This window comes from Ochotona curzoniae, unplaced genomic scaffold (assembly GCF_017591425.1).
Source record: "Ochotona curzoniae isolate NIBS_2020 unplaced genomic scaffold, NIBS_Ocur_1.0 contig_1274, whole genome shotgun sequence".
Lineage (NCBI taxonomy): Eukaryota > Metazoa > Chordata > Mammalia > Lagomorpha > Ochotonidae > Ochotona > Ochotona curzoniae.
Genome location: NW_024465023.1, coordinates 17,129,058 through 17,156,826, shown reverse-complemented (window position 1 = coordinate 17,156,826; position 27,769 = coordinate 17,129,058). Strand labels below are relative to the sequence as shown.

The 27,769-nt window shown below is 36.2% G+C and overlaps 1 protein-coding gene across 1 annotated transcript in view; it reads left to right on the top strand.

The window, feature by feature from the left end:
• The window catches only part of CFAP47 (cilia and flagella associated protein 47), a 203,262-nt gene that overhangs the window by 115,696 nt on the left and 59,797 nt on the right, over nucleotides 1-27,769 (top strand). The window contains exons 42-51 of the mRNA XM_041003124.1: nucleotides 987-1,132; nucleotides 6,150-6,261; nucleotides 6,997-7,223; nucleotides 9,142-9,284; nucleotides 9,610-9,630; nucleotides 12,394-12,398; nucleotides 15,813-16,009; nucleotides 19,725-19,868; nucleotides 20,944-21,117; nucleotides 25,388-25,499. Coding sequence (XP_040859058.1) covers nucleotides 987-1,132; nucleotides 6,150-6,261; nucleotides 6,997-7,223; nucleotides 9,142-9,284; nucleotides 9,610-9,630; nucleotides 12,394-12,398; nucleotides 15,813-16,009; nucleotides 19,725-19,868; nucleotides 20,944-21,117; nucleotides 25,388-25,499 — 1,281 coding nt within the window. The remainder of the gene's footprint in view (nucleotides 1-986; nucleotides 1,133-6,149; nucleotides 6,262-6,996; nucleotides 7,224-9,141; nucleotides 9,285-9,609; nucleotides 9,631-12,393; nucleotides 12,399-15,812; nucleotides 16,010-19,724; nucleotides 19,869-20,943; nucleotides 21,118-25,387; nucleotides 25,500-27,769) is intronic.

Sequence of the window (27,769 nt, the reverse complement as noted above, 5' to 3'; positions counted from 1 at the left end):
TGACCTGATCACCTACACAGGACCCTTCCATGAGTCCCGGGCTTCTTTATGGACGGCAGCTTTGCTCTAAAGGCAAATGATTCAAAGAAGATAATTAAGTGGAAGTTGTGTTGTATTTTTTGATCTAGTGTCCAAAAGCACATTGCTTCACTTCTCCTGAATCCCACAATACTGTTTGATATGAGGTCACTAAAACTAGCTACCATAACACCATATTCAAGGCCATATCAAAGAATAGATGGCCTTGTTTCAGAACGACCAAAAAGAAAAATATGAACATGTTTGCAGGTATAAAACAGGTCTTCACTGCCAGTTCAAGTTGTATGCTCTGCCATGTGTACTCCATATGAGCAATACTGAAACCCACAAAATATTGGAGACACATGAGCAACTCCTTTGCTATATATAATGATTCATTTTCAACATGAATGAGGTTCCCTATGGAATGAAATGAACTTTTTCTTATTAAGAAGTCATTAATTATGTCATAATTATGTATCATTTTATATCAACTTGTGAAATCACAAATGTGTCACCTTCTAATCTGGTTGCAAGTGGCTTTGAACTTTTCAAAGATTTATTTATTTGTTTTAAAGGTATAATTGCTGACAGAGTGGGAGAGACTGAGAACTTTTGTCCACTGGTTTACTGCTCAAATGGCTACAACTGCCAGGGCTGGGTTGGGCCAAAGCCAGTACCCAGGAACTTCTTCCAAGTCTCCCACGTGGGTGCAGGAACCGAAGTACTTGGGCCATCTTCTGCTGCTTTTCCAGATGCATTAGCAGGCAACTGGATCAGAAATAGAGTAGTTAGAACCACCATACAGGATTCCAGTACTGCAGGTAGCAGCTTCACCCACTACACTATAAGGCTGGCCCTCTGAACATAGTTTTATTGATATTATACTTCACTAAACTGAATCAGCTATTTTATTTGAATGGCAGCTATAGCATTATATCTAAGCAAGTCCTGTCATGTTTTGGTAGCAATTAGATCCAGTTTCATCAAGGAATTCTTTTGCTCTATGCATAATATGTACCTGGAAGTGAAAGGAAGTTCAAATCTGGAGCTCTTCTTCCTTCCCTTCGATATGCATTTTCGTTACTGTGTTATCATCTTGACCAACGAAAAGGTGAGAACAACTGTGACCTTTGCTTTTAGCATAGGCGCCTCCTTACTAGAGTAACAGATCCAGACAACTTGAAAGCAACAAGAGACAGAATGTAGAAAATTTCAGTTCCCAAATTATTAGACCATTAAAGAATGCATGAAGAGTTATATTAACTGTGAGTAAATTTCATAATGTTTGCAAAGGGTAATCGCTGCTTAGACCTTGCTGAAGCTTCCTCAAAAGAATAGACAGGGCTGGGTTCTCTGTATTAATAACATATAAAATGCAATAATAGTATAGGAATAGGTGTTCAATTTGCCATTTACACACAGAAGATAACAAGTTCATTAAGTACGTAAAATGCAGTTTAATTTTAAAATTAACACCTTAGTGGGGCAAATGTGTTTTAATAATAATGCTAAATATTGTTTTTAATTCCTTTAAGAGTGTTCAGCATTTAACTCATCTCCTCTATATATAAAATTTGTGAAAAAAATAATAATTGTAGTGTGATAGTAGTTTAATCAAATACTTTATCATTCCTTTCAAATTAATTTATAATGTAGCCCTAGAAAATACTAGAGTTCATTGTCAGTGATGTCAATTTTATCTTTTGAAATAGACTATCAGAATATTATTAGTTTTTTATTACCTAAATGTCATCTAAATTAATCAAAATATATAATATACTTAACTTGGAGCCTTAACTTATTAAAACATGATTTTTCATTACATATATTTTGTCCTTGTCAGAGAAAATATTAAAGAACAATAATCTTGAAATTATATTGTAACCAATTAATAAATAGTGTCACAATCTAAAGCATTGCATTGAATTATAATTTCTTATGTGGGGAAATTCATCCATTAATTTATGCATTCAATTATATTGAAAAATGCAATTACACGCTTAAATAGATCATCCAACATTGAAGCTCACCTAGTTAGAGTTCCTGTTCTTATTAAATGTGTGATGACTCCTTTGCCATTAAAAACCACCTGTTGAAAACTATAAAGCAATTAGGCCTCTATTTGATAGCTTTCTGTAGAAAAAAACAGACACATTTCTGCTAGCAATGCTATCAAGGAAAGGCCATTTGTTTCATTTTGACTGTTCCAGTTGCTCTCTCAAGTAAAAAAGAAAATTATTTATGTAACAACTATTTGAACATACAAATAGTTTTACAAAACTTCCTTCAGTGTTCATAAGACTCCTTTCCCTGGAAGGAAAACCCATAAAACCCTAAGAAGTCATAGTATCAGCTTCTAGAAATTCAAAGACAAATTTATGTTTGAGTCTGAACTGGGACAGATTAAATGGAGTAACGTGAAGCAGAATAAAGACTGCGCCCCAAAAAAACTGCTTCATCTGGGAGGAGAGGTTAATAGATTTCCCTGCCCTGCGCCCAGCACTGCAAGGCACACAGAATTCTGTTGACTCAACCATTGGTTTCTGTCCTCACCATGTTGCCGAACATGTAAACATCTTTGTCTACTCCTGAGTTCAGAAGTAACATACCACCATGCATTGGTTGACTTCACCTGAATGGGGTCGGTAGAGAAGTCAAAAATAGCATGCATGCCACCTGGGGTGAATTAAGTGTGTTTACCAGTTGTACTCATTTGTTGTGGCTAAATTAGCATCCTCTACCACTAAAATTTGAGCTTTTTCATTGAGCCAACCCAGTGTCTCCCCTTCCCCTGATAGATTTTTGCTTAAGGATTTTCTTTCCTTCTCTTTCTACAAACCTTGATGAGAAATAGTTGAGATGATAGCCCAGGCATTGTGGACTTGAAACCTTGGATGGGAGTTAGCATTGTGCAGCTTGAACAGCTGGTACATCTTACACCAGGGCTCCACATACTGCAGTGACTTTCTACCTTGCTTTGTCAAAAGAAGTTAACAAGACCAAGTCTGCCCACTCTCAAGTACAAGACCCTGCAAGCCTTTCCTTGTTAATTCATGGTCTAAAGCAATTTAGTTCACACTACTATGTGCCAATCATTTAAATACTGTCTCTCGTGATTCAGAAATTAAACTGGTGACCTCTAATATGTATATGTTGAAATAGTCTATAACAAATGTGCAATATTTTTCTGTAATAATTAATGTGCAGAATTCCATAGTGTTGATTTTTGCTAGCTTATTCAATGTGAGGATTAAAATATGAAATCATGTTACAGAAAATATTTACCTAATTTTATACTTAAACAAGGTAATTTGAGTTTTATGGAAGATATATTTATTGCCTGAAGGATTGAGTATTATTTTTAAATGGTTTCTTTTTTTTTAAGTGTATTTATTTGAAAGGGTAGTAGAAATGGAGAGACAGACAGACACAGATCTCCCATCTGCTGGTTCACTCTCCCAATGCCCACCACCACACCAAGGATTTATGTTTTACATGGGTGCAGGGTCCCAAGGCTTTGTGCTATCTTCCACTGCTTTCCAAGCCGTAAGCAGGGAGCTAGATACATAGTAGAGTGTCCAGGACAAAACCTAGCATACATGCAGGACTCTGTCGCTGGGAAGTGGAAGATCAGCCAGTTGAGCCAAAGTGCCAGCCCCAATATTTTTTCCAGTTTTTTAATGTAGGTACTTAATGCTAAAATCTTTCCTCTTAATACTATTTTTACCACATACTCTAAGTTTTGATATTGTTAAAAATTTCATTCAAAATATAAATCATGTGATTATCTCAATATCTTCCTAGAATGCAGTTGACACATTAAATATGACTGTTGCAAATCAAAATAGTTTGATATTAAAACAAAAAATAGACATATACACTAATGGAACAGAATAGAAATCTCAGGAATTAATCTATGCATCTGCAGTCAACTAGTGTTTGAAAAAAAACCAGCAAAACCATTTGTTGGAGATAAATATTGCTAAAAACATTGTCTCTTCAATAAACATTGCTAAAACTTTGAATTTGCACATGTAGAAGCTTGAAACAAGCCCTACCTTATAACCTGTCCCACTCCTGGAGCTATGTCCCCCCCAAAATAATAATATCAGCCTATGAAAGTTTCCTGGAATCCCATGTTTATAGCAGCTCAATTCACAATAAGATATATGAAATCAGTCTAGATGTCCATCAGTTGGTGATTAAATACCAGAAATGTGATGTATATATGTATGCACACACAACGGAATCACTAGGCATAAAAATCACAAAATTCTGACTTTTGCAATAAAATGGATGCAATTGGAGATTATTGTGTTGAGCAGAATAATCCAAACACATAAAAGACAAATTTTGCATATTTTATTTGTGGAAGCTAACACGTAGAGTATAAAAATTGTCTCTATGTCATAGCATCTTGTATTTGTTTATAAACACGGCTTCACTGATTCATACTCTGTAAAGGACAACATACTCTTTCCCTGTTGTGATCATTTTCATGAATCACTCACTGTGTAATATTAACATCACTATTTTCAAGATAGTTTATGTGTGCAGATGATACCTACAGTTGAAATGAATGTGGCAAAGTGATTTTAAAAAAGTGTCAAAAATGTAAAATAAAATATTTTTAAAAAAAACCTAAGTACATTTTAAAAAAGGAAAATGCCACCAGAAATCTGAAAATGAGAATTTTTACCTAGTTGGCAGTTATTTTTTCTTAGCGATCCTCAAGTATATATAACAAATTAAAGATCAGTAATTACTACATTCCAAAATTTATGATATTCTGATGGAACCTTTCTTTAAAGAAATTTTTAACATTTGTAACATTGATACTAGATTAAAACAGTTTTAGTTTGTTGTTTAGTCTTTGCTGTTCAGTCTTCCAAATAAAGTTGAATTCACCAATGAAATAAAGTCAGTTTGCTAGGTATAAAGAAAGTGGACCCCACAGAAAAGGCACGATGCTTACACTAATGGTAATCATAGTACAATGGAGAAGAAAAGCTTGCATTGGTCTGGCCTATTTCACTTAGAAGCTTTGTATGGGCAGGGGAGAGATGTATTCTGGAAAAGATTCTGAGAACATGATAGTAAGAAGCTATACTTGAAATTTAATGGACACAGGAACTACCAGTTCTACAAATCGTATTGTGGAAGTGACAGAAAATGAGCTGAAAGGATAAATAAGAATAATTTATTAAGGAAGGCAATGTATTTTAAGCTCAATTACTTGGTAGTGGTGTTCCTGTTATCATGAATGAAAACAGGAAGTCAATGGAAACATAGGAAGCATCTAATTTCATCTTTGTTTCAGAAAGCATCTTTGATGCCAAAACATTAACTTTAAAGAGACAAAATCTTATGCATAGAAATTGTCTAGAATACCTTTTGCAATATTTTACCTCACTCTATACACCTCTATTTTGTATTGCATGCTGTAATTCTGTTGAGCAATGTCAAGGAATGCCATTCAATTATTAGCTGTATCACCATCGCTGTCATCTCTATATCTCTGCCTCTGTCACTCTGCTTTTCAAATTAGAAAGCCAAGCAAAGCTTCATGTCATTTCCATTCATCTTTAACTATTTCACACTACTGTCCTTGCATGGTCCCTTATCTTTATTTATGCCTCTCTATTTAACACTTCTTTACTTCATGACTAATTGTTCTAAAAGATTTTAAGGCCTTCACATGATAATTTGGAGAGCTCACACCCTTGGGAACTCAGATTCTCTGCAAAAATAAATTAAAGGATGAAGGGTAACATTACTAGCTTACTTGTGCATTTTAGAATAATAATTAGAAACTAATAGTAAGTTAAGAAGTGAAGCAGAGATTTTACTTGCTTGATCATACTGTTCAATATAGCTTCACAAGCATATTTGTATCAGTAAAGATTGATTTCTGTCAGTTCCTTCCTGGGTCTTAAGCAATCAATCTTTGTATCTGCTTGCACACAAATTTCCCCTACATTATGGTATGGTTACACTTCAGCCTCAACTTTTTCCACATTTTTAAATTGTACGTTTTGGAGAAAAATGTGATGCATTATTTCTTTGTATCATATTTAGTGTTTTTTTAAGTTTCTAACATTTAATGTTGTTGTGTGCATGTGTTTTAGATTGGAGAAATAGTATATGCTGTGGAAGGAAAAGGTGAGATCCCTTTGCCTTCTACTTTCCTTCCAATGAAACCATCAACCCCAATTGACTACGATATTTCTCCAGAAGAAGGTATGGTACATGTTTTATTTCATTCATGATGTTAGAGGATGAACCTACTCAGTCACCAAAGCATCTTCAAAATAAGTTCGTTCAGCATGTAATTAGATTTTGGAAGGTCCTCTTTTAATTTTATTTTTGTCAGCACCCATGAAATAGAGCATCATGTTACCAATTTTAAAATGTCAATGATTATTCTTTTCTAAAATTATTACACTTCAACGAAATATTAAAATTTTTAAAAATGTTTACTCAGCAAAATTTCAATTTTTCCAGTGCTTTGGAAATTAGTGCCCTCTAGCAAACTATGAATTGTTTCATTTGAAACCCTATGCTGCCTTCTAGTTCCAGACAATTAATTCTTGAAGATTTATACATTTTAGTGTAAAGTTGTTAGTGAAAGAAAATGGCAACTCTTGTCATTTATTTGTATTCCTTCTCCTTCTTGTCACTGATGGGAGTGCAATAATTATTTGAGATTTTTAGGGTGTTGATGATTTATCTTGGGAGAGAACTATTTTGCTAGGAATGATTCTGAGAGACTACCAGAGAATTTGTCTCATGCAATTCCTTACTGTTCTCCTCACTAATTTAGAACTAATAAAATTACTCATTTATTTTCATTCTGTTTAATGATCATCACTTGCAGGTTCATCTTGCAAACCACTCAAATGAGTACCGGATGATGACATCAAAATTCCAGGCATAAAAATTTCATGTATTCATGAATGTTTTTACTTCCCCTAGTACAAAGAAAAGAAGATCCAGTTCTGTACTTAAAGTGCAAACTCCATGGTATTCTGGATATGAATCTTAAATTGCCACTGACTAACGAGGCCAAGGAAAGGGCTTTGGCTTTTGCAGCGCAACAACAGATGTCAAATATGGAGTATGAGAGAAGACTACTCACGGGCACTCTGGAGAGCAGTAGTGTTCGTGTGGCCATCGCCCTTTTGGGTCTGACCAAAGTTGAGGTGGGAATGAAGAACTGCTGATGCACTTAAAATGCTTTCTCTTTACAAGTATATAATTAACACTTGTCACTTAAACACGATAGTGTTTCTACACAAATTATGTATATTTCTTTTCTCCAGAAAGATAGTTCAGATTTCTTTTTTCCCATTCTCTCTGTTTATGACTGAAACAAGGTACAATCTGTTTTTATATAGCTTCAAAGCATCTCTTTTAATTGCAAATCTTCTCATATTTCTCCTCTGTACAGATTTCTCTTCTGGTTTTGCAGCCTGTGTCAGACAAAAGCCTGCACTGTTAGGATGAGTCAATGTAATCGGCTTGGCCAGTCGGCTTCCTCCCCACCTCTCAGCTCCTCCACTAGACCCTCTTCACTGGTGCCACGCCCTCAGCACAAGACTCTTTGTGAGTCTTTAGACAGTCCAGTCATGCTCCCCACAGCCTTTGAACTACTACTTTCCCTAGACATGAAGGTTGCCAAGGGCAATTAGTTCATATCTCTGTCAAAATGCTTTCAGTAGACTTCTGATTTAGCTACTTACACGTTTTTATATAATTTTTCCTTGTTTTAGACTTGCCTTATATATACATTTTATAAAAAGAAAATATTTGGCATTGTGTAAATAACGTGTTGCTTTTATTTATCAGAATACTAGACCCAGTGCAGCCTAATCACAGATTTCTAAGAACTCCTTGATGGTATTTTAAAGATGATCTGGATTCTAGGCTGTGATTGGCCCGAAGCTTTGAAGCCCTTTTACTTACCTATTCATATTGTGCTTCTAAGCAACTGATAATTCTCTCCAGCTTAATTTGTAATGCATACGTCTATAAAATAAAATCAGAAATGTTCATATTCAGCCTTCAGTACAATTACTGCTATAATAAGTTTAATGAGTGGCCATTTCAAACATTAAGCTATCAAAATTATCTATAGTTCTCTCTCCCTATCTCCCTAGTTTTCCTTATAAATTAATTTTTCCTCAATCAAAATTCTTGCAAAGCAATCTTTTTAAATTAAAAAAAAAAGTTGAAGGAGGTGAATTTTGTCCACAGCCATGCATACCATTATGTGTATACATGCAGTGTGTTTTTCTTCATTTACTTTAGCTTTCCGTCTTGATTTAGCATATTTGTTGGATTTACTGTTGCACTGAATATACTGTGTTTTGTATTATTTTGCTTTTCCCTTTGCCTCTTTATGCCATCAGAGTACGAATTCCTAGGAATTTAAAGCTCTTATGTAGTGTTGTCTATTCCTTAGCATCCAATGCATAGTTTGTGCCTGATAACCATCTAACTGAATTTTAAATATGCCTAACAAAATAAATGTGATTTGTAACTTATTTCAGTTATACTTGGAGAACTGAATTTATTTTCATGGTCTCATCTGAGGTAGGGCAGTATCTAGGGAAGTGTATGAAAACAGCAAGTAGTAACCCACGTTATTATACGATTAGTAGTTGAAGGAGCTAAAAATATTAAAAATTAGATAAGAAGGATTTTTTGTGCATTTTAGTTTTGTGTATGTATTCACAAAACTTTCATTAGTGGAAGAAGAGAGCTCAGATTCTGCTGCCTATGAGAACTATGAGATGTGAAGGAGTTCAGATTTCAACTCAAGGAGGAAAGCACTTTCTCAATGCTGTTCACCAGAGGAGTCATTTCCTCCCAAGACTATCAATTCCTCCTAGTGAAAGCTTTAGATCAGGGAACACTGAGCATTCCATACTACATCGGTCCTCTGGAATGTATTACTTCTGTCTTTCACCAAGTATGTGATAATGTCTCTAAAGAAATAAACAAATTCAATCCCTTGGTACATATTTTCCCAAACTGTATTCTAAGTGAATGATATTCTTTGTGTTTTGGATATAAAGATTAAGAAATTTACATTTCATTTTTACTGTTCATTTCCAGTCTTTTGTGCTGTTTAATATTTCAAAGTTGAAGAAGCCCAAATCTGTTTTATATTTGACTGAATTGAGCCTTCCAGAACATTTTACTATTCCCAAGAAAGTCTATATACCTCAGATTCTAGAGCCTCCAACTAAATTGACTCAGTCTGAAAGAATCCAACCTACAACAAAACCAGGTAATCAAAAATGTCTGCACTAAAGTGTCTACCTCTGTCCAGGTATTTAATGGCAAGAGGGTGTCTCTGGAAAACAGCATGCCATTTGTGATGTACTGTTACAATCTTAAAGGAATTATTTGTGATGATAAATTTTTAATATCTTTTGAGATAATAAGATAGCAACATGTATTTTAAAGCATTGCTAGTATTGTCAATAAATAGATTATTGATCTATTCATTCATTTAGTAGAACCAATCTTTCCTCTGGAAGACTCACAGATAAAACAATAATTAATATGCCAATTATATAGGATAATTCAAATTTCAAAAGCGTTTCATTTTGAGTAAACATATGACTAAGGCTACATAGAAAAGAATACAATTTAAAATTTATTTAATTATTTATTTGAAAGAGTTAGAGAAGGGGACAGACAGACTGAGATTTGCCATCCACTGGTTCATTCTCCAGATGACTGTGATGGCCGAGGCAGGCCAGGCCAAAACCAGGAGCCAGGAGCTTCAGCTGGGTCTCCCATGTAGATTCCGGGGCCCAAGCGCTTGGGGCATCCTCTGCTGCTTTTCTAAGGCTGTTAGAGAGCTGGCTTGGAAGTGGAGCAGCCAGATCTCTAACCAGTATCCATATGGGGTGCTGGCATTGCAGGTGGTCAGGTTAGCTGCCAGACTAAAACATTGGCCACTATGCATGTCTGAATGTGTATGTATACACACATTATATATATAATGTACAACACACACACAAACATATATATATATATATATTTTTTTTCTTATCTGTTAGTTCACTCACCCAAATGACCATGGTGACCAAGACTAAATAGAAGCTGAAGCCAGGAGCTAGGAATCAAATTCGATCCTACTAGCTCTCACTGTGACACTCTTAATGAGATGCTACATGTTAAGAATTTAAATGCTAAATGCTATAACTGATAAATGTAGCTTTAATGTAAGGAATATTCAGTTTGATAAATGAGTCACTTTGCTTCTTATTGTTTTATATCTATGGACATAGAGGCCATTGTTTTTTTCCCAGTGATTTTTTTTTTATAAAACTGTTATTGTTTCTGTTAGATCTTCTCTAGCAACACATGTCTACAATAATATATTTAGGGAGCCATTTAATCAGAGATCTTTATAAGCCTTTTACACTAGTTTAAACCCTGAGAACATCCTATTTATTGGCTTGCTAGCAGCTCATCCAAACTAATTTCCATACTTAGTAAATCAAATTGCAAGAACTTAAAAATGAACACAAGGCAATTAGAGAAAGCTTATGGTGTTCAAAACTGAACATGTAGGGCCTGGCGTGGTGGCCTAGCGGCCAAAGTCCTCGCCTTGAATGCGCCCAGAATCCCATATGGGCGCCGGTTCTAATCATGGCGGCCCCGCTTCCCATCTAGCTCCCTGCTTGTGGCCTGGGAAAGCAGTTGAGGACAGCCCAAAACCTTGGGACCCTGCACCCACGTGGGTAACCCAGAAGAGCTCCTGGCTCCTGGATTCACATAAGCGCAGTACTGGCCATTGTGGTCACTTGGGGAGTGAATGATCAGGCGGAAGATCTTTCTCTCCATCTCTATTTCTCTCTGTATATCTGACTTTGCAATAAAAAAAAAATAAATCTTTAAAGAAAAAATGAACATGTAAAACATAATGTTAATTTGCTATCAGCCATCCCTTGTTTCCTTCCACATGGAGGGGTTAATTAAGAAAATGAAATCTTTTTTCAGTTCATTTTTCTGGGAAATTTTTTTCTTCCTAGAAAATTACATATTAAAAAGATAACTTTTTAGTTAAAGTACTAGCAAACTAGAGCTCTTTGATAGATCCTCTCCTAATTTTCCTTAAAATAATCCATGAAGACATAGAGACATTCAAAACTTCAACAGCAGTGGGAAGGAAAGATAACAACCAGCCATTTATATGAACCTTATGAGGAATTACTGCTAATTACTGAGCTGATGTGGCCAGATTGTAAACCACATTTAATAACCTCCACAGCCATAAGATCATTTAAGACATAATTTAGATATAAAGAGGAAAGTCTTGTGCCATGATCTGCTTTTTCCTCAGAAATATATTTTCTACATGTTTCAGAAAACCAGGAAAAATATTTTATTGCATATTTCCTCCCACATAGTAGGTGTTCAAAAATGTTTTTTGAATGAATGAATGAATAAATTCATGAGAAATGCATTCCAAGGTAACCAGAGTCTTGCTTTGCTTATTGCTCTTACAGACTATTAACTCTTCCCTGTTTGCAACTTTCCAGGGAGAAGGGAGGCGTTGGGATTCAAGTAATGGCAGAAGGCAATGTGGAGGAACATCATTCTGATAAAGCTTGTATAGAATTTCACCTGTAGATCTGGTAGTATTGATATTGGTGGCAGAAATCCAAAGAGTATGATTTTGATGGTTTAGGAAAAACATTTCCTAAAATGTTTATTTTCCCATAGATTATTGGAAAACCATCAGTAGGTGCAAAAAAAAATTGCCTACCTGATGTAACATGTGACTGCTTGTTTGATACAGGAGTTGATTCAAGGGCTATGCAGTGAACTACCTCCAAACTGAATCTAAGAGACCACTGCAATGTGAAAGGGGACTGAGATCCTGTCTAAGTGATTGCCTACAAAAGATAAATCTCTCCTCTTTCTAGAAACAAACAAGAAAAACAAAAAATTTCTTACAATGTCAAAAGACAACATTGTGACAGAAAAATTCACATGTAAGATGGACTACAGTAAAGAAACAAAATAGAAAGACAAAAAATTTGGAAAGTAATGAGAGAAAAAAACAGGTTATTTTCAAAGAATAAAACTTACACTGGAGGCAGAACTGCCAACAGTAGTAACAGGCCAAAACACAATAGAATTTTAGTGCTCATGCAAATAAAGTGTCAGGCCAGAAATTTTTATTATAGTAAACCATCACTCAAAACTAAGGATGAAATAAAAGCATTTTTCTCTCAATACTGTAATTGAGACAATACTTACATATATCTGCTGAAAGAATATATGGAAGGCATACTTAAAGTGACAGAAATTTAATTCAGAGAAATAGTTGAGATCTAAGATCAGTAAATGTGGGTAAATCTCATGAGTTTTACCTACAGAAGAAAATGTATAATTTCCAAGCAGGTAGAACCATAAAATAAAGAAATCCTGATGAATCAGAATGCAAGTACAGAGAAAAGCTAAAGAAATAATAGAGGAAACAGGAGGAAAATGGGGTGTTAATGATAAATGCAAGCATATAACAATAAATATAAACAGATTATAATCAGCTGGTATTATTATAATGTAAAATATAGCTTTATACTTTTTATAAAATTACCTGAAAAGATATCCAAAAATATCTTAGAGGCATTTACTAAACAAAAATACCTGGGATAAATATATTAATATTAGAATATATACACTCATACCTCATACATATATATATATATGTACATATATGAAAAACCCAACTTATTTTCCTCTAACCACATATTGTCAAAAATCTGAAGAGAAAATGAACAAACACAAAAGGAGAAATAAACATGTGCTCAATTATGATGAAAGGATCTTTTTATAGCTCTCTGTAATTGATAGATTAAACCAACAGGAAACTGGTAGGACTCTAACGGACTTGAACAACAAAATTAGTAATATGAAGTTTCCAAGCCTAGCCTGGTTATGCTGAAAACAATTGCTAATCTATGTCATTTACTTTAGATGGCATTTTGAAGTCTTTTTCTCCTGTGCTTCTGACCTAATCCATATGAGGGACTGAGTGACATTGTGGCCTGAGAGAGCCTTCAAGAAGAAATTCAATATTTTCCATATACCTGTGCCCTGCAGGAATATCTGAGGGGACTATGGCAGGAAAACAGTCTGCTACATTGTACAATTGGAAAGAGATTTAAGATCCTGGTGTGATGGCTCAGTGGCTAAATCCTTGTCTTGCACATGATGGGATTTCTATATGGACACCAGTTTGTGTCCTGGCTGCTTTACTTCCCTTCCAGCTTCCTGCTTGTGACCTGGGAAAGCAGCAGAGGATGGCCCAATGCCCTGGACCCTGCACCCACATGAAAGACCCAAAGGAAGCCCTTGGCTCCTGGCTTCAGATCAGCTCAGCTTTGGCCACTGTGGCCATTTGGGGAGTGAACTAGCAGACGGAAGGTCCGTCTCTCTGTCTCTCCTTTTCTCTGTAGATTTGCCTTTTCAATAAAAATAAATGAAATCTTTTTTAAAAAAAGAAAGGACTTTGAGAGCACGTGACTCTAAAAGAGAGTAACGGCATCACAGAAAGATTCCCAAATTTCTAAAGGTCAAAATGGTTTGCATCTATGGGAGCGCAAACACCTGTGGATAAATATCTTAACCTGGAGATGCCATATACTTATGCTATCCTTACTTACAGATACCTTTAGCAAGAATTTCTGTTACAACTGATTTTAAAAAAAAATGTGATAGAAAAGGCATGACAATGCATAATCTTTAGGGACACTGTCCACGAACATGCCATAAAGTAGTGTCCCTTGATTTAACTTTCAGACTCAGAAATCATTAGAAAATTAACATTTTTAGATAGAAAAAAATTATACATAACTTAAGGTTTTTGACAGAAGCTTTGCACTTGTGCATTTCAAAATTCATTTGTGCACTTAAATTACTGCTTATTTTTAAATGGCTAGATTCCTTATCTTGATAAAAATAATAATCTTGAGAGCACAATAGGGGAACCTTTTGTCTGTATGTTCTTGCTCAACAAGAAGGGTTCAGGGAATGCTTAGCATTGCAAGACCCTTGCTCAAATCTTTGGTGTCTCTCCTTCTCTCCTTTCTCTCCCCGCCTCCTGGCTATCTCCTGGGAGCTGCTCTCCCCTTCCTCCTTCTTTCCACTTGGACCTGGTCACTTTGCAAATGAAACTCCTCTGTCTTCAAATATGGTTATCTTATAACAAATATGGCTATCTTCTAATTGTATCTATGAAAACATAAAGTATTTTATCTTTCTATTGACAAAATTTTTTAAATATTTAAAACATGAATTATATTAGCTATTAAGGTAAATGGTAGAGCAAATATTATGAAAAAGATAAATTAGATATGCTTCTTTTTGTGTCCCTTGCACATTAACTATGAAAAAACTTTCTAGCAGCCAGGTTGGTAATTACTTGGATAACTATGTATGACTGAATACTCCTAAATTATAGAAGTTTGGCAAGTTGGGCCCGGCGCAGTGGCGCAAGTGGTTAAAGGTCCTCGCCTTGCACGCCCGGGATCCCATATGGGCGCCGGTTCTAATCCCGGCAGCCCCGCTTCCCTTCCAGCTCCCTGCCTGTGGCCTGGGAAGGCAGTCAAGGACGGCCCAAAGCTTTGGGACCCTGCACCCGCGTGGGAGACCCAGAAGAGGCTCCTGGCTTCGGATCAGCATAGTATCGACCCGTTGCGCTCACTTGGGGAGTGAATCATCGGATGGAAGATCTTCCTCTCTGTCTCTCCTCTCTGTATATCCACCTTTCCAATAAAAAAAATAATAAAAATAAATCTTTAAAAAAAAAAAGAAATTTGGCAAGTAATAATAATGTTTAACAAATAATTTCATATATGCACGTTATTTCTCAGTCCCATGTTAGATAGAGCCATGTGATTATGTATGGCCAGTTAAAGTAGTAAACATTAATTTTAGGCAGAGCACTCAAGGTCCCTTGAGCAATTTTCCAGATATTCATGTTTCCCCCTGGAGTGTTCAACCCAGGAGGAGAATTGTTTCTAATGATATCGATGCAAGTCAGTGATATTGAAGCAGAGTGAAAAACCTTGTCACTTCTGCCTTTTTAATTGTATTTGTATCCTTTGCCACCTAACCTTTGAGTCTGATCGTTAATACTTCATGCTTGTAAACAGTTAGTCATTAGATGGATTCTGCTTGCTTCCGGTTTCCTCAAATAGGCCCTTACTTAGAAAAATGAGGAGACATGCACAGAAATAATGATTGTTTCCTTGAGGATTTGAAAGAGCAGTCGGACCAGAGACTCCTCTCTTCAAAGTTAACTGATCAGTGAGAATTTCAAGGGGCTTCTTGAACTCCTGCTGACACTCAGCTGTCTTAACCTTACCCGTCTCCCCTTTTTCTGCTGCTTGTATTTTAACAGGGCCTTTCACAAGGCACAAGGTGGATAGTAGTAGTCACTCTTTATGATGCATCATTACTTTCAAAACACTCACTTTCCTCGCTTTAACACTTTGTCCTTGAGAGTGGCAAGCATGGGGCCCTGAGTAACCTTATGAAGTAGACTTTCCTCTGATCTATGAAGAATATATGCTGTATTTGGTAAATAGAGTGACATGAAAAGCTCCAGAGATTCGGGGATGGTATATTTCTTCAACACAAGAGTCTCTTCCACCTTATTGGACACAATTTAATACAGTAATATTAGATATTACTTACCAAAATGAACTTTCACTTTTATACCATTGTAAATGATTGTGTTGTAATTATTTTTATAGTTTCAGATGGATCTGTTCCACTTCATTTAAAATTTGTTCCTATCTGTCCTGGTCGATATCCGTGTAAAATTTTGTTGATATCAAGATATGATGTGCGTGTCTATTGTATTGAAGGCATAGTGAATGATGAAAATCCAGAGGCCACATTTCAGTTTGTAACACCAGCGTTCCAACCGCTTACCCAGAATATTCCAATAGTAAGTATGACTTTTTTCTAGTGTTCTTCATTCTCATATAGGAAAATTTTAATCTACTTTTTTTCTTTCTGAAACCTTGATACTTTTAGTCTATGAACCAAACTGACAATGAATAGGGGAAAAACCCACACCAAATGTCTTAACATGCAGAAACATGGATGCCATAGGAAACGTACAAAATTTGAGAAAGAGGCAAAATAATTCAAGTTTATACAGAAACTAAACAATAGGAAGGGGATTGAGCTTCTGGGAGGGAGAGAGTAGCGTGGAACACAGATACCCAATAAAGCTTAAGCATTTTGCACTTTACCAGCCACCTCCTGCCTGGTAATGTACAACAGAACCCATGCAAACAGGTACATTCTTGTACAGAACGCAAAACAAGATCTCATCCCAGAATGATATTTTTCATTGCAATAAGCACTCTCACTCTCCTTTTGGGACCTTCCAAACACCCAAGGTCATGGCAAAGGTCAGGTTATAGAAATGTGCCAGAAATGTTTCAGAAGACCTAGTCTGACTGTTGCCACTTTGGTTGTCTGGGCTGTCAAATTCCTCACTGATTTTTATTCACAGAATCAAATCTTCGAGTTGTCCATGTCCAAAGTCCCATGCCTGGTGTAAATGAATATCATTTTTTAAAAGATTTATTTATTCCTATTGGAAAATCAGATTTACAGAGAGAAGGAGAAACAAAGAGAAGGATCCTCCATCTACTGCTTCACTCCCCACATGGCCGCAACACTGGAGATGAGCTGATCTGAATCCAGGAGCCAGGAGCCTCTTCCGGGTCTCCATGAAGGTGCAGGGTTCCAAGGCTTTGAGCCATCCGCAACTATTTTTCCAGGCCACAAACAGGAATCTGGAAAGGAATTGGAGCAGCTGGGACACGAACCAGCCCCCATAGGGGATCCCCACACATTCAAAGCAAAGACTTTAATCACTAGGCCATCTCACTGGGCCCAATGATTATCATTTATACAGCAAAAATTCATTTTTAGACAGATAAAAAAAGGCAATTAATTTGGCAGGGTCCTACAGTAAGGCCCAGCAGGAACAGGGCAACTGGCTCAGCCAGAGCAGTAAGTAGTTAACCATGGCAACTAGGAGAAAATGGTTGGATACTAGTTGCCTTATTGTTTTCTGAGTTCTTCTCTTAAGTGTCCTTCTTATGAGAGAATCTTTCCCTGCTTATCCTGGAATGATTAGTGTAGAAACAACAGGTCTCCCCAAAGGTGAGTTTGAGGCTCCTTTGTATGAGAAAAAGAAGATCCAATCCTCGCCTGTTTTGAAGGACCATCTCAGCTAAGAAATCTAGAATGTTCTCCAGGCAACTGAGAGTATCTTGGGCTTCCTGCATGTCAAAATCCACTTGCTGACTAAGGGCTTTAAAATTCTGGTCTCCAATTATGAGTGGCAGAACCTGCTGTTCCAAGAGAGACAAGCAGTGGAACCAGCACTGGAACTGCCCATCTGACCCTCCATGATAGACTGCTAGAAATGCTCAGAGAAGCCCAACCTGCATCCCTATCACAGGTTAATACTTGAGGGAGGATGTGCACTAGTATGCACAATTCTCTTGGTGCTCCTAGATCTGACATAAATAGAAAAGAATTCAGGCAAGGGGTGATGAGAAATACAGGCAAACCAGTTTCCAGGAGGGGCACTAACACATGGAAGGACTGGTTAGCAAAACAGTTAATATGACAAGAACTAGCACAGGAGTCCATAGAAGGACTATTTCTTATTTTGAAACCCTTAACAAGACACAGGTTCCCTGACCTTGTAAATCGCATAAAGTCAAATAGACTCTAGTATCCCTAACTTAAAAACTGTGCCTCCTGGGCCCAGCATGGTGGCCTAGCAGCTAATTTTCCCTCCTTGCACACACCGGGATCCTGTATGGGCACTGGTTCTAATCCTGGCAGCCCCACTTCCCTTCCAGCTCCCTGCTTGTGGCCTGGGAAAGCAGTTGATGCCTTGGGACCCTGCACTCATGTGGGAGACCCAGAAGAGGCTCCCGACCCTGGCTCCTGGCTCCTGGCTTCTGATACACTCAGCTCCAGCTGTTGTGACTGCTTGGGGAGTGAATCAACAGATGGAAGATCTTCCTCTCTGTCTCTCTCTGTATATCTGAGTTTCCAATAAAAATAAAATAAATCTTTAAAATAAAAAGTGCCTTCTGGTTCCACAAAACTGAATTATCCCGATGTCCCAGTGCCATTATGTTAGGTTTTAGGATTTTAGGGTTCAAAGAAAGAGAGGAGGCAACTGCTTAAAGTAGAGAAGCTTTAGTTAAGGGGGCAGAATGGAAGAAGGGTAAAGAAAGATCCAAGCAGAGCCTGCGCAGACACAGGGCAGGGCATTTGAAACTAGGCTTCCTTCCATTTAAGGAGCTTTGCCAGGGGAGGTGCAGAGCACTGCAGGGACCCCGATGAGGCGGGCGGGGCTCTCGGGTGAAGTTCACAGCACACTGTGAATGTCCCTAGGGACAGGGTTTTCCTGGGCAATACACATTCCCCTGGCCTTCAGCTTAGCCCCACCAGTCTCATCAGGCCCGGGGAATTCAAGCGCAGTGTTCCAACACCTTTCACTCTGTTCCAAATTGTGTTGTGACATTAACATTTGATTAAGATGGGTTCATAGACACTCAGATTAAAGAAAAATTGTAGTTTGACTGTTAGTCAAAGTAACAAAACAGCTTGCTTACAAAAAGGCAGTGTAACAATAAGGAACTATAAAATGACGAATTGTCTTTATTCATATGATTACTAAAAACTAAGCTTTCTTAAGCATAAAAATATTCTGATATGTAATCTGTTGTTTGAGGAATCCACAAGTAGAACACTTTATTTTCCTTAATTAAAAATAAATCTTGTTCTCTACGATCATTTTGTCATTTTAACAGCAAGTAGAAAGTCAGACAATGGGATGTTGCTCTGCCGTTCTTGAATAGAACTATTAAGCAGTGCTGTTCTACACTTTAAAAAAGAACATGTAGTCACCGTTTATCTTATTTCATGTTTTTCATTGTCTTCCTTGACAAATATTACTTGCAAATGATGATTCTTAAGATATTTAAGAACACATTATATACTTCTATGATTAAAAGGACCAGGAACTGATTTTTTTTTTCTTTTTTCTTTCTTTTTTTTTTTTTTTTTTTGCCAATCAACACCCAAGGCTGCTTGGAGGTATTGTTACAGAACCAGCAAACTGGTCTACTCCCCTAACATGCAGAAAGCCAATCGCTGACATGAGGGTGGTGGAAGAAAGCAGGCGTTTATTATAAAGGGCAGAGCAGAAGGGACAATTATTAATTCCCAAGCTCTCTGAGGAGTTAGCAGTGAAGGTTCTTATAGTTTGAAATTGGCCCAGAGAGGTACGTGATCACCTTACGAACAAGTTCCTGGTTGGTCATTGGATCACATGACCTTCCTTTGATTGGTCAGTGATGCAGTGCTTTTTAGGAAATTTATGATGGCCAGGTGAGTTCCAGTTGATCTGTTGATAAGTCAGTGTAGCAGTCACATCCTGCACATATCTGTAATCCCCTACCCAAATCACTCTAGGACAATGCTGACCATTGATGTTTGTACCTATTGCAGAAGCAAAGGACCGCCTGAGTCCAGTGATTAGAAACTTGTAAGGTTAGCTCGGTCACTCCCGTAAGTCAGTTGAATTTTGATATTTTGCACCTTTTTTCATGCTTTAGGCTAATAAAACACGCAAAGAGTTAAAATGTCAAGTTATTATAGAAGGCGATTGGTTTGATGGACCTTCTGTTTTACACATGGAACCAGGAGAAACTGTACAATATCCCCTGACATTTAACCCCATTTTAGAATGTGAGATTCAGGTATGAACTCCTTGTTTTTTCTTTCTCATACATTAGTATTTAAATTTATCATTATGTGATATGCTTATTTACATTTTCTTCAGAAAAACTGTTTTCTATGAAATTTATATTTTTAGAAATTGAATATTTTATTTTGAAATATTCTGAAAGTAACAATGCCAGACTTTTTATGCAATATGTAGAACAAAGTAAAATTTTTGCTTCTTTTGTTTCTATTCATTAAGAAAATTCATACCCCGGAAAATACTTTTCCTAAGTTCATATTTTTTACATGAAAGTAAGCATAAATACAGTTGCTTTTTATTTGACAATTCCTATGTGAGCTTTATACCTGTTGTGGTCTAGGTTTGGGTCAAAGATTTATTTTCTATGGTTTTATTCTTACTTAAAAAACATTTTAAGCACAGCCACTGACATGGCTGAACCAAGTGGTAAAGTTTATTTAGAGGGTGAGGAATATAGACTCACATGGGCATTGTCCAGGGAGAGTGGGCCAAAAAGCAAAAGGATAAGGGAGAAAGACTGCTACCTTCTGCCCTTGGAGTAAGTCTGCAGGAAGCAAGAGAACTAGCAGGTACACAAAAAGCCAAGAGTTGGAGTGCCGTGATGAAGCACGCATGGAGGCACGCAACTAAGATAGCAAGCTCCTCCCCAACATGGGCTTTTATGGGAGCTTGAGAGAGGGAGTGGCTATGCAACCATGCCACACCACCCCACCCCAGGTACCAGGTGATGATAAATGAATGTCATTTGGCTCACAGCTGGGCAGAAAGGAATACATAGGCAGGGGAAAGTGTGGCTTCAAGTTCCTGACTCCGAACTAGCTAGCTGCCTGCCTAGACCGTAACATAGCTAGAGAAAGTTATGTCTTTTAGAAAGTAAAGAGAAATAAAGAGCTTTTCTTTAGAAGTTTTCCTGTTAAGTATTTACATATACAGACTGGAAAAGTCAATGACTAATGCCTGTTTACAAATTCATTTCATTAACCAAAGTCAAGATTAATAGCATAATAGAGGTTATTTGATATCAAACTATGACTCCTATAGAGCTCAAATTAAGCTCTTTTTTTTTATAGGGTAAACTTATCCTACAAAGCGAAATAGATGGTATGGAACGTTTCTTTGCCGTGACAGGAATTGGGAAAAAACCACTGGCCCTGGAGCATTTTATTGTGAAATGTCAGGTGGGGGATGTGGTAAATAAATCCATAATAGTACCTAATAAAACAAGGACTATTCTGACATTTAAGGTAAGATTTACATCATATGTATTTTATTTGAGGAAATACACATAATAAAAGATGTATTTCTTAATTTAAAAACAGCCTTAAGATTTTTAATACAAAATATGTAGTACAAATTTACGAGCAAGTATTCTAATATTTAACAGTATTGTAGAAATGTAAAGAAATGTAGAATTATTCTCATCCTTAGTTTTTTGAAGTTCTGAAATCTGCCTTCCTCACATGATTTATTTAAAACAATTTGCTCCTTTCTTTATCTCAAATTATATGTGCCCAATAGGTCCCTGAAAAAAAGTTTTTAACATCTATCCATCATAGGTACCTGAATTCAGTTTTAGAATGAAAACAGGAGTTTTAGAAAGCTCTGGGTTTGCCCTAGTATTTTTTTTTTCAATTTTGAAAAATATGTGCTTTATGGTTTTATTCCTCTTTCCTTACTAGATTGCAATTGCAGTGTACTTTAAAACAGAAAAATTTAATCTTGGCACTTCTTTCAATGGCAACTCAGCTGTAGAATCCAGTCCACTCTCTTTGAATTGGCTCCCACTGTCCTTCAAAAGTTTATCCATGCTTATCTGTTCAGCCTCATCTCTTGCCAAGTCTGGCTCCAGCAATACTCAGGCCTTTGTAGATTGTTCCTACAGGGTGGATGGGGGTGGGGAAACAGGTGGGATGCAGAGGAACACTTGGGTTCTTGTCTTACATGAAAGAAGAATTTCCAATTCAGTGAGCAAAGCGGGATTTATTAAGTCAGAAGTCTCCCACTGCAGCAGTCAGGAGGAGAGCTCTAAGAGAGGAAAGACCAGAATGTTTTTGATGGTTTTTTAAACACAACTTCCAGGAGAGAAAAAGATGGAACAGCATCTAACAATCAATTCAAGGGTTGAAAAAAAACAAAAATAAAAAACAAACAGCAAAACAAAACCTCAAAGGGCTTGAATCTGTTAATCTTGTCTAGCTTGCTCAAAACAAAGCCAAAGGTGTGAGTAGTAACTTCTTTCTATTCTCATGATAAAATGAAAACTCAGACACTGAAAGCTCAAAAAGCAAGGAGATTGCTTTCTCTTCATAAAGCTGGAAGCCCAAAAGAATGGGAATTGGCACATGAATCTGGCAGCTTTGGGGGAGGAACAAGCACTTTGTACCTTCTTAAAGAGACTATACCACTTCTTTTCTATACTGGTGAAACTGGAAAGTTGGGAGTGGGATTGATATTCCAAAAACTACCTATCTGTGGTTTTTCTCTTGGGGTTGCACTTTGATCTTGCTAAATGTAGCTTTGGGAATGAACAAGCATCCTGCACACTTTCAAAGAAACTTCCCCTTTTTCTCATTTCACCAGGGACATGCCCCTGTCTATTAGCCTTGTGATGGCTACATTATGCTTCCTTTTTGTTGTTGTTGCCTGCAAATCTTTATCCACATCCCCTATCTTCCATCTCTCTCTCTCTCTATTTTATTTTGTTTTATTTTTAAGAAAATGTCTTAGAAGCCATTTTTCCAAAGAATACTTCCTACCAACTTGCATTAGAGAACTTTTGTTTGTTACTGTAGATCTTTTTTAACATCCCCACAATTGTATCTAATTTTTTATAATGTGATTATCAGATTATAAATTATGAATTCATACAAGTGACTAATTGTCAGCATGTATATGGAATAAGCACATGGCACAAGATGACCAGTCTTCCAGCAGTCTGGGTCTAATACAGCTTAGGGGGCTTAGAGGTCAAGAGGGGAGGGCAACTGGCAGAGCTGAGTTGTTTTCAAGCTCAGAGGGCCTTCAGTTGGAAAGGAATCCAGGGAATGAAGTGGAGAACAATACAGGATGTGGGTTTGAGATGGTTTGGGGGATGTAGGGGCAAGAGTCTCCTGGGGATTGGGTCTGTTTTCACTGTTTAAGGCTGGGGAGCTAAAATACCTGAGCTAATATCGTTATTGTGTTAATGGCTATACAAAACCAACTTGGCAGTTTCCTGACTTAAAAAAAAAATGATCTAGGTATGAATGCCAAGTTCATACTTTTTCTCAAGATGTGTATGTAACTCCAGCCCATCATTTTCATTTTACTATATTCCCATCACTGTGAAAATTTGCTACTGACTTAAACTCAATACATCATTTTCAAGTTATTTCCCTTGTTCTGTTTTCCATATGATGCTTGTGATGAAAAAATAAAGGGGAAAAGTTCACAGAAAATGTGATGAAAAGATAAATTTATTTTGGTGTAAAAATTCAAATTTATATCATTTTTCAATGTGTTTTTGAAGACCTCTGGTATGTTCAAAAGTATTTTAATATGAAAATTTTATTGTTACCAAAACCATTTGAAATTGAAGGTTGAGACTTCCTTAATATATAAAATAAATTTTAAAAATCAGAGAATGTAACTGATATACAAGTAAAATGCTATGAAATTTTGCCACAATGACAAAGTAGAAGAAACTATACATATGCGTTCACATAATGATGGTGATATGTTCTAAGAAATGCATCATTACATAGCTTCATTAATTATGCAAACATCATGAATGAACCTATAGAGCATGGACCAATCAGTCACTCCACATAGCCTCTAGACAGTGGTAAATACAAAATGTGTGAGGTTACTGCTGGTGTAACATGACATACTGTTTATAGCAGTTTTTTTTTTTCTCTTAAGCATCTGAATATAGCTTAAAAAATAAAAACTATATGCTATGTAGTATATATGAACTACTAACATAGCTATTTATGAATACCAGTTTTGTATTATAAATAATCCATGTATGTACTGCACTTTTATGACTGGTATATTTTGATAGGTTTGTTCATACCAGCATCACCACAAACATTTGAGTAATGCAACCTTCTTTGATGCATCATTATGTAGCATCATTATCAGTGTCATTAGGCAATACATTTTTCATCTCTATTGGAATCTCATGAGACTGCCATTGTATATGGTTGACATAGTTACACAGTGCATGATTGCAGTTATGCAATTAGGAATATAAGAAATATGGTACTTAAGCAATGAAAACACTGAAAAAACTGTCAAAATCAAGCTTTTTAGAGATTTGTACACTCAAAAAAAGATTCAAAACAATCTGACAAATATATATCAAACAGAAATTGTGAGTTCTGATGATATCAGGATGATTTATGGAATTTTCACTTGGCTTGTCCCTATGTAACTCCCCCCAGCAGTGCCTTCCTGTAACTGTGATATATGTTTAAACCAACAGCCTTGCAACTGAGAGAATGGACAGACAATACGGATAACAATTTGACCTGTCCTAGAGTTCTGTAGCAACACCTCACTACCGAGGTGTTGTTATTCTTTGGTTTGTCTTAGAGTGTTTTTTCAAAAAGATTCAGCAGCAATACTTTTTTATAGAAGCTGTCTGAGGCTAAAATAACAATAGTAACAAATAAGAAAAACTTACAAGGAAGATATGGGATGTCCTTACGGGATTTTAAAAGCTCTGAACTACCCCCTAGCAATCAAGTAAAGTACGTATTCGTTTAGGGTTGTGTGTGTGCCCAAGGAAGATTTGAGAGGTTTTAGTTTTTCATATCTGCTGACATAGAAACACCACGTGCACTGGCAAGGATATAGATAAAATGGAACTCTTGGACACTGGTGTTGGGAGTGTAAATTCAATGAAATTGGTCATTTTGTACATCAAATTGCATAAGGAAAATCACACATAATCTGTATAGGATATTTAGTTTCTAAGTATCAATGATTTCTTTTTTGAAAAGCATATTTATTTGAAAGGCAAAGTTATACAGAACAGGAAGGACTGTAAGATAGATCTTCCATCTACTGCTTTATTCCTCAAACAGTTGCAAAAGCCAAGACTGGGCCAGGACAAACTCAGGAGCCATGATCTCCATCTAGGTTCCTATGTGGGAGTAGAGACACAAGCACTGGGACCATCTTGTGTTGTTAGTAGGGAGCTGGTTTGGAAGTGGAGCAGCCGAGGCAAACTCGTTGGTCTCTAACATTGACCCGAGTATGAATTATCTTGATAGAAGTAGCAACAGAAAACAAAAATGGTTCCTTTTTAAGTTTCTTTTTCTTTGTTCTGTGTTTTTCGTAGGAATTTTCTCATATTTTTTTCTTCTTCTGTACGTATTATTTCTCCGACTTGCTTTTTACCAAAAGCAAATACTTTTAATTGAGCAATTTGAATTAAATTTGCGTTTTTTCTATGCTTTCACAAGTAACACTACATTAGTACACAGAAAAAGCTTTCATGTTGCCATTTTTCTCAATTATTTCTTGTAGGTAACATCAGATCTTCCAATAGTGTGGGGAAAACAACAAATCACCATTGACCCAGATAATGTAATTCCATACGTTCTACACATGTGCCCTTGGAAACGTGGTGTATTCAAAGGTACCACATCTATTAAAATATTATTACTAACTGCCCTACACTAAGATGGAAATATTACAAAAAGAATATATATATATATATATGTGTGTGTGTATATAAAGTTTATCTTTTCTCTTGCACATTAGTGATCATCAGTGAAATTTAATTTTCTGGAGTCTTCTAAATATTCAAGTAAAATGAATACTGTGGAAAACTATACATGAATTTCAAACCTTTTTGCAACAAAACAAACATGAATTTCAATCCATTTTCCTACAAACTTTTTGCAATTGTCTTGTACATTTTGATTATTAGGTTTCTAAATATTTGAACTTTGGGGTATATATTTTATACCTAATACATATTATTAACTTTAGTTGTGGAACAAATTCCTTTAAATAGAACTACTTAGTTAAGGATATTTACATTTAAAATCTGATAATACTTTGAAGTATGCCAATTTATGAACCTGGTAACTAATATCTATGAGATATGTGTTTCCAGGTGGGCATTAGAAAAATCTCTACATGAGCTTTAATTGATATATGAAAAACAGGTTAAAATTATGCTGTGTGTGAAGTTTTCTTTCTTTGTCTCTAATATTCTGTTATTAAAAAATTACCCCAGGTCATAAAAGGGAATTACTTCAGGAATGAAGGTGGAAGGTATTCCTACATGGTTTTTTTTTTTTTTTTTGGTTGTTGTTGTTTTAAGTGAGAGAGTTAAAAGTGTAGATGATAGTGAGTTAACAAAGGAGTTATGGTTCATTAACAGAATTAGTCATCCTGTTTTGGAATGACTTAATTACCTTACTATTAGCTGAATATTGCAGAGGAAATTATTGTAATGTAGGCATTTGAGCACAATATTAGAAGAATAGAAAGCATAGACATTAATACTTTTTCTGCTACCTGGAAATCTCAACCTATTATTCCTGTGTACCTCAATAAAAAAGTGTTCAAGTCTGTAACTAGCAGAGAAGGCATCGTGAGTTATTACAAAGAGGAAAGTGTAGACAGTAGACAGGATACCAACACCAAAACAATAGAAGCAAAATTTGAGAATACCATCACAGTGATATAATTATTACTATGTTGGAAGAACCCACCTGCCCATCCTCATTCATTACTTCTACTTATTAAAATTCAAATGATACTACAGCAATAGTTGAAACTATCTTCCGAAATCTTTCCACCACTTTTGAGAAGTTTTTTTTCATACAACTCATTAGTAAACCTCCACGTGATAGATTTGTGTTATAAGCCCTTTATAGAGCCTATTACATGTATTACAATGAAGTAATGCTTTTAAAGATGTATTTATTTTTATTGGAAGTGCAGATTTACAGAGAGAAGGAAAGATAGAGAGAAGGTCTTCCATCTCCACTGGTTCAGTCCCCAAATGGTTGCAATTCAGTCAGAGCTGAACTGATCCAACCTGGAGCCAGAAGCTTCTTCTGGGTCTCCCACATAGGTTCAGGGTCTTAAAGTCTTGGACAATCCTCCCGGCCATAAGCAGAGCGCTGGATGAGAAGTGGAGCAGCCAGGACATGAATCAGCACCCATATAGGATGCAGGCACTCAGAGGCTGAGGATTAGCCAGTTGAGCCATTACACCAACCCCGAAGTAATATGTTTTACCATTTTATTAGTTAATCCAAATGTGAACTGTTATATTGAAATTTAATGTTCAGGTTTCATTTTAATTGCCAATTGCAGTTTTAACAGTTGGTGGGTTTTCTTTAGTTTTTTTAATCATCAGCTAGTCTTTACTGAATAAACAGTTTTTTCAGAACATTAATGATTATTTTTCTTAAAACTCAATATAATTCATTTTCCTCTTCTATATGAGGAGGTTCAAAACATTTATGGAAAGTTTAATTAGGAGATGATGTGAATTTTTCATGACTCTTTAAAGTCCCTTCATAGAAGGCAATGTATTCTTTTACTATAAGGAACATACAAGGAACTTTAAACGGTGGGGGTATCATTGAATTGAAAATATTTTTGACCATATATCTATTGGTCTATGAATCCTGTTATTGAAATAGATCTAAGGAAAAATAGATAATTCTATTTGACAAGTACATCAGTCAGCTTTTCTTTAACTAGAATATCTGAGAATACTTCTTGAGCAGAAGAAATGTGTTTCAGCTTAACGTTTTGAGGATAATGGTTCAAGATTGGATAGCTACGTTATTCTGGTATCTGGTAGATGCAAATAATGGGAGAGTATTTATGGAGCAATGGTCACCTAGTAAGACAGGAGACAAGGAAAAAACATTCTCATTG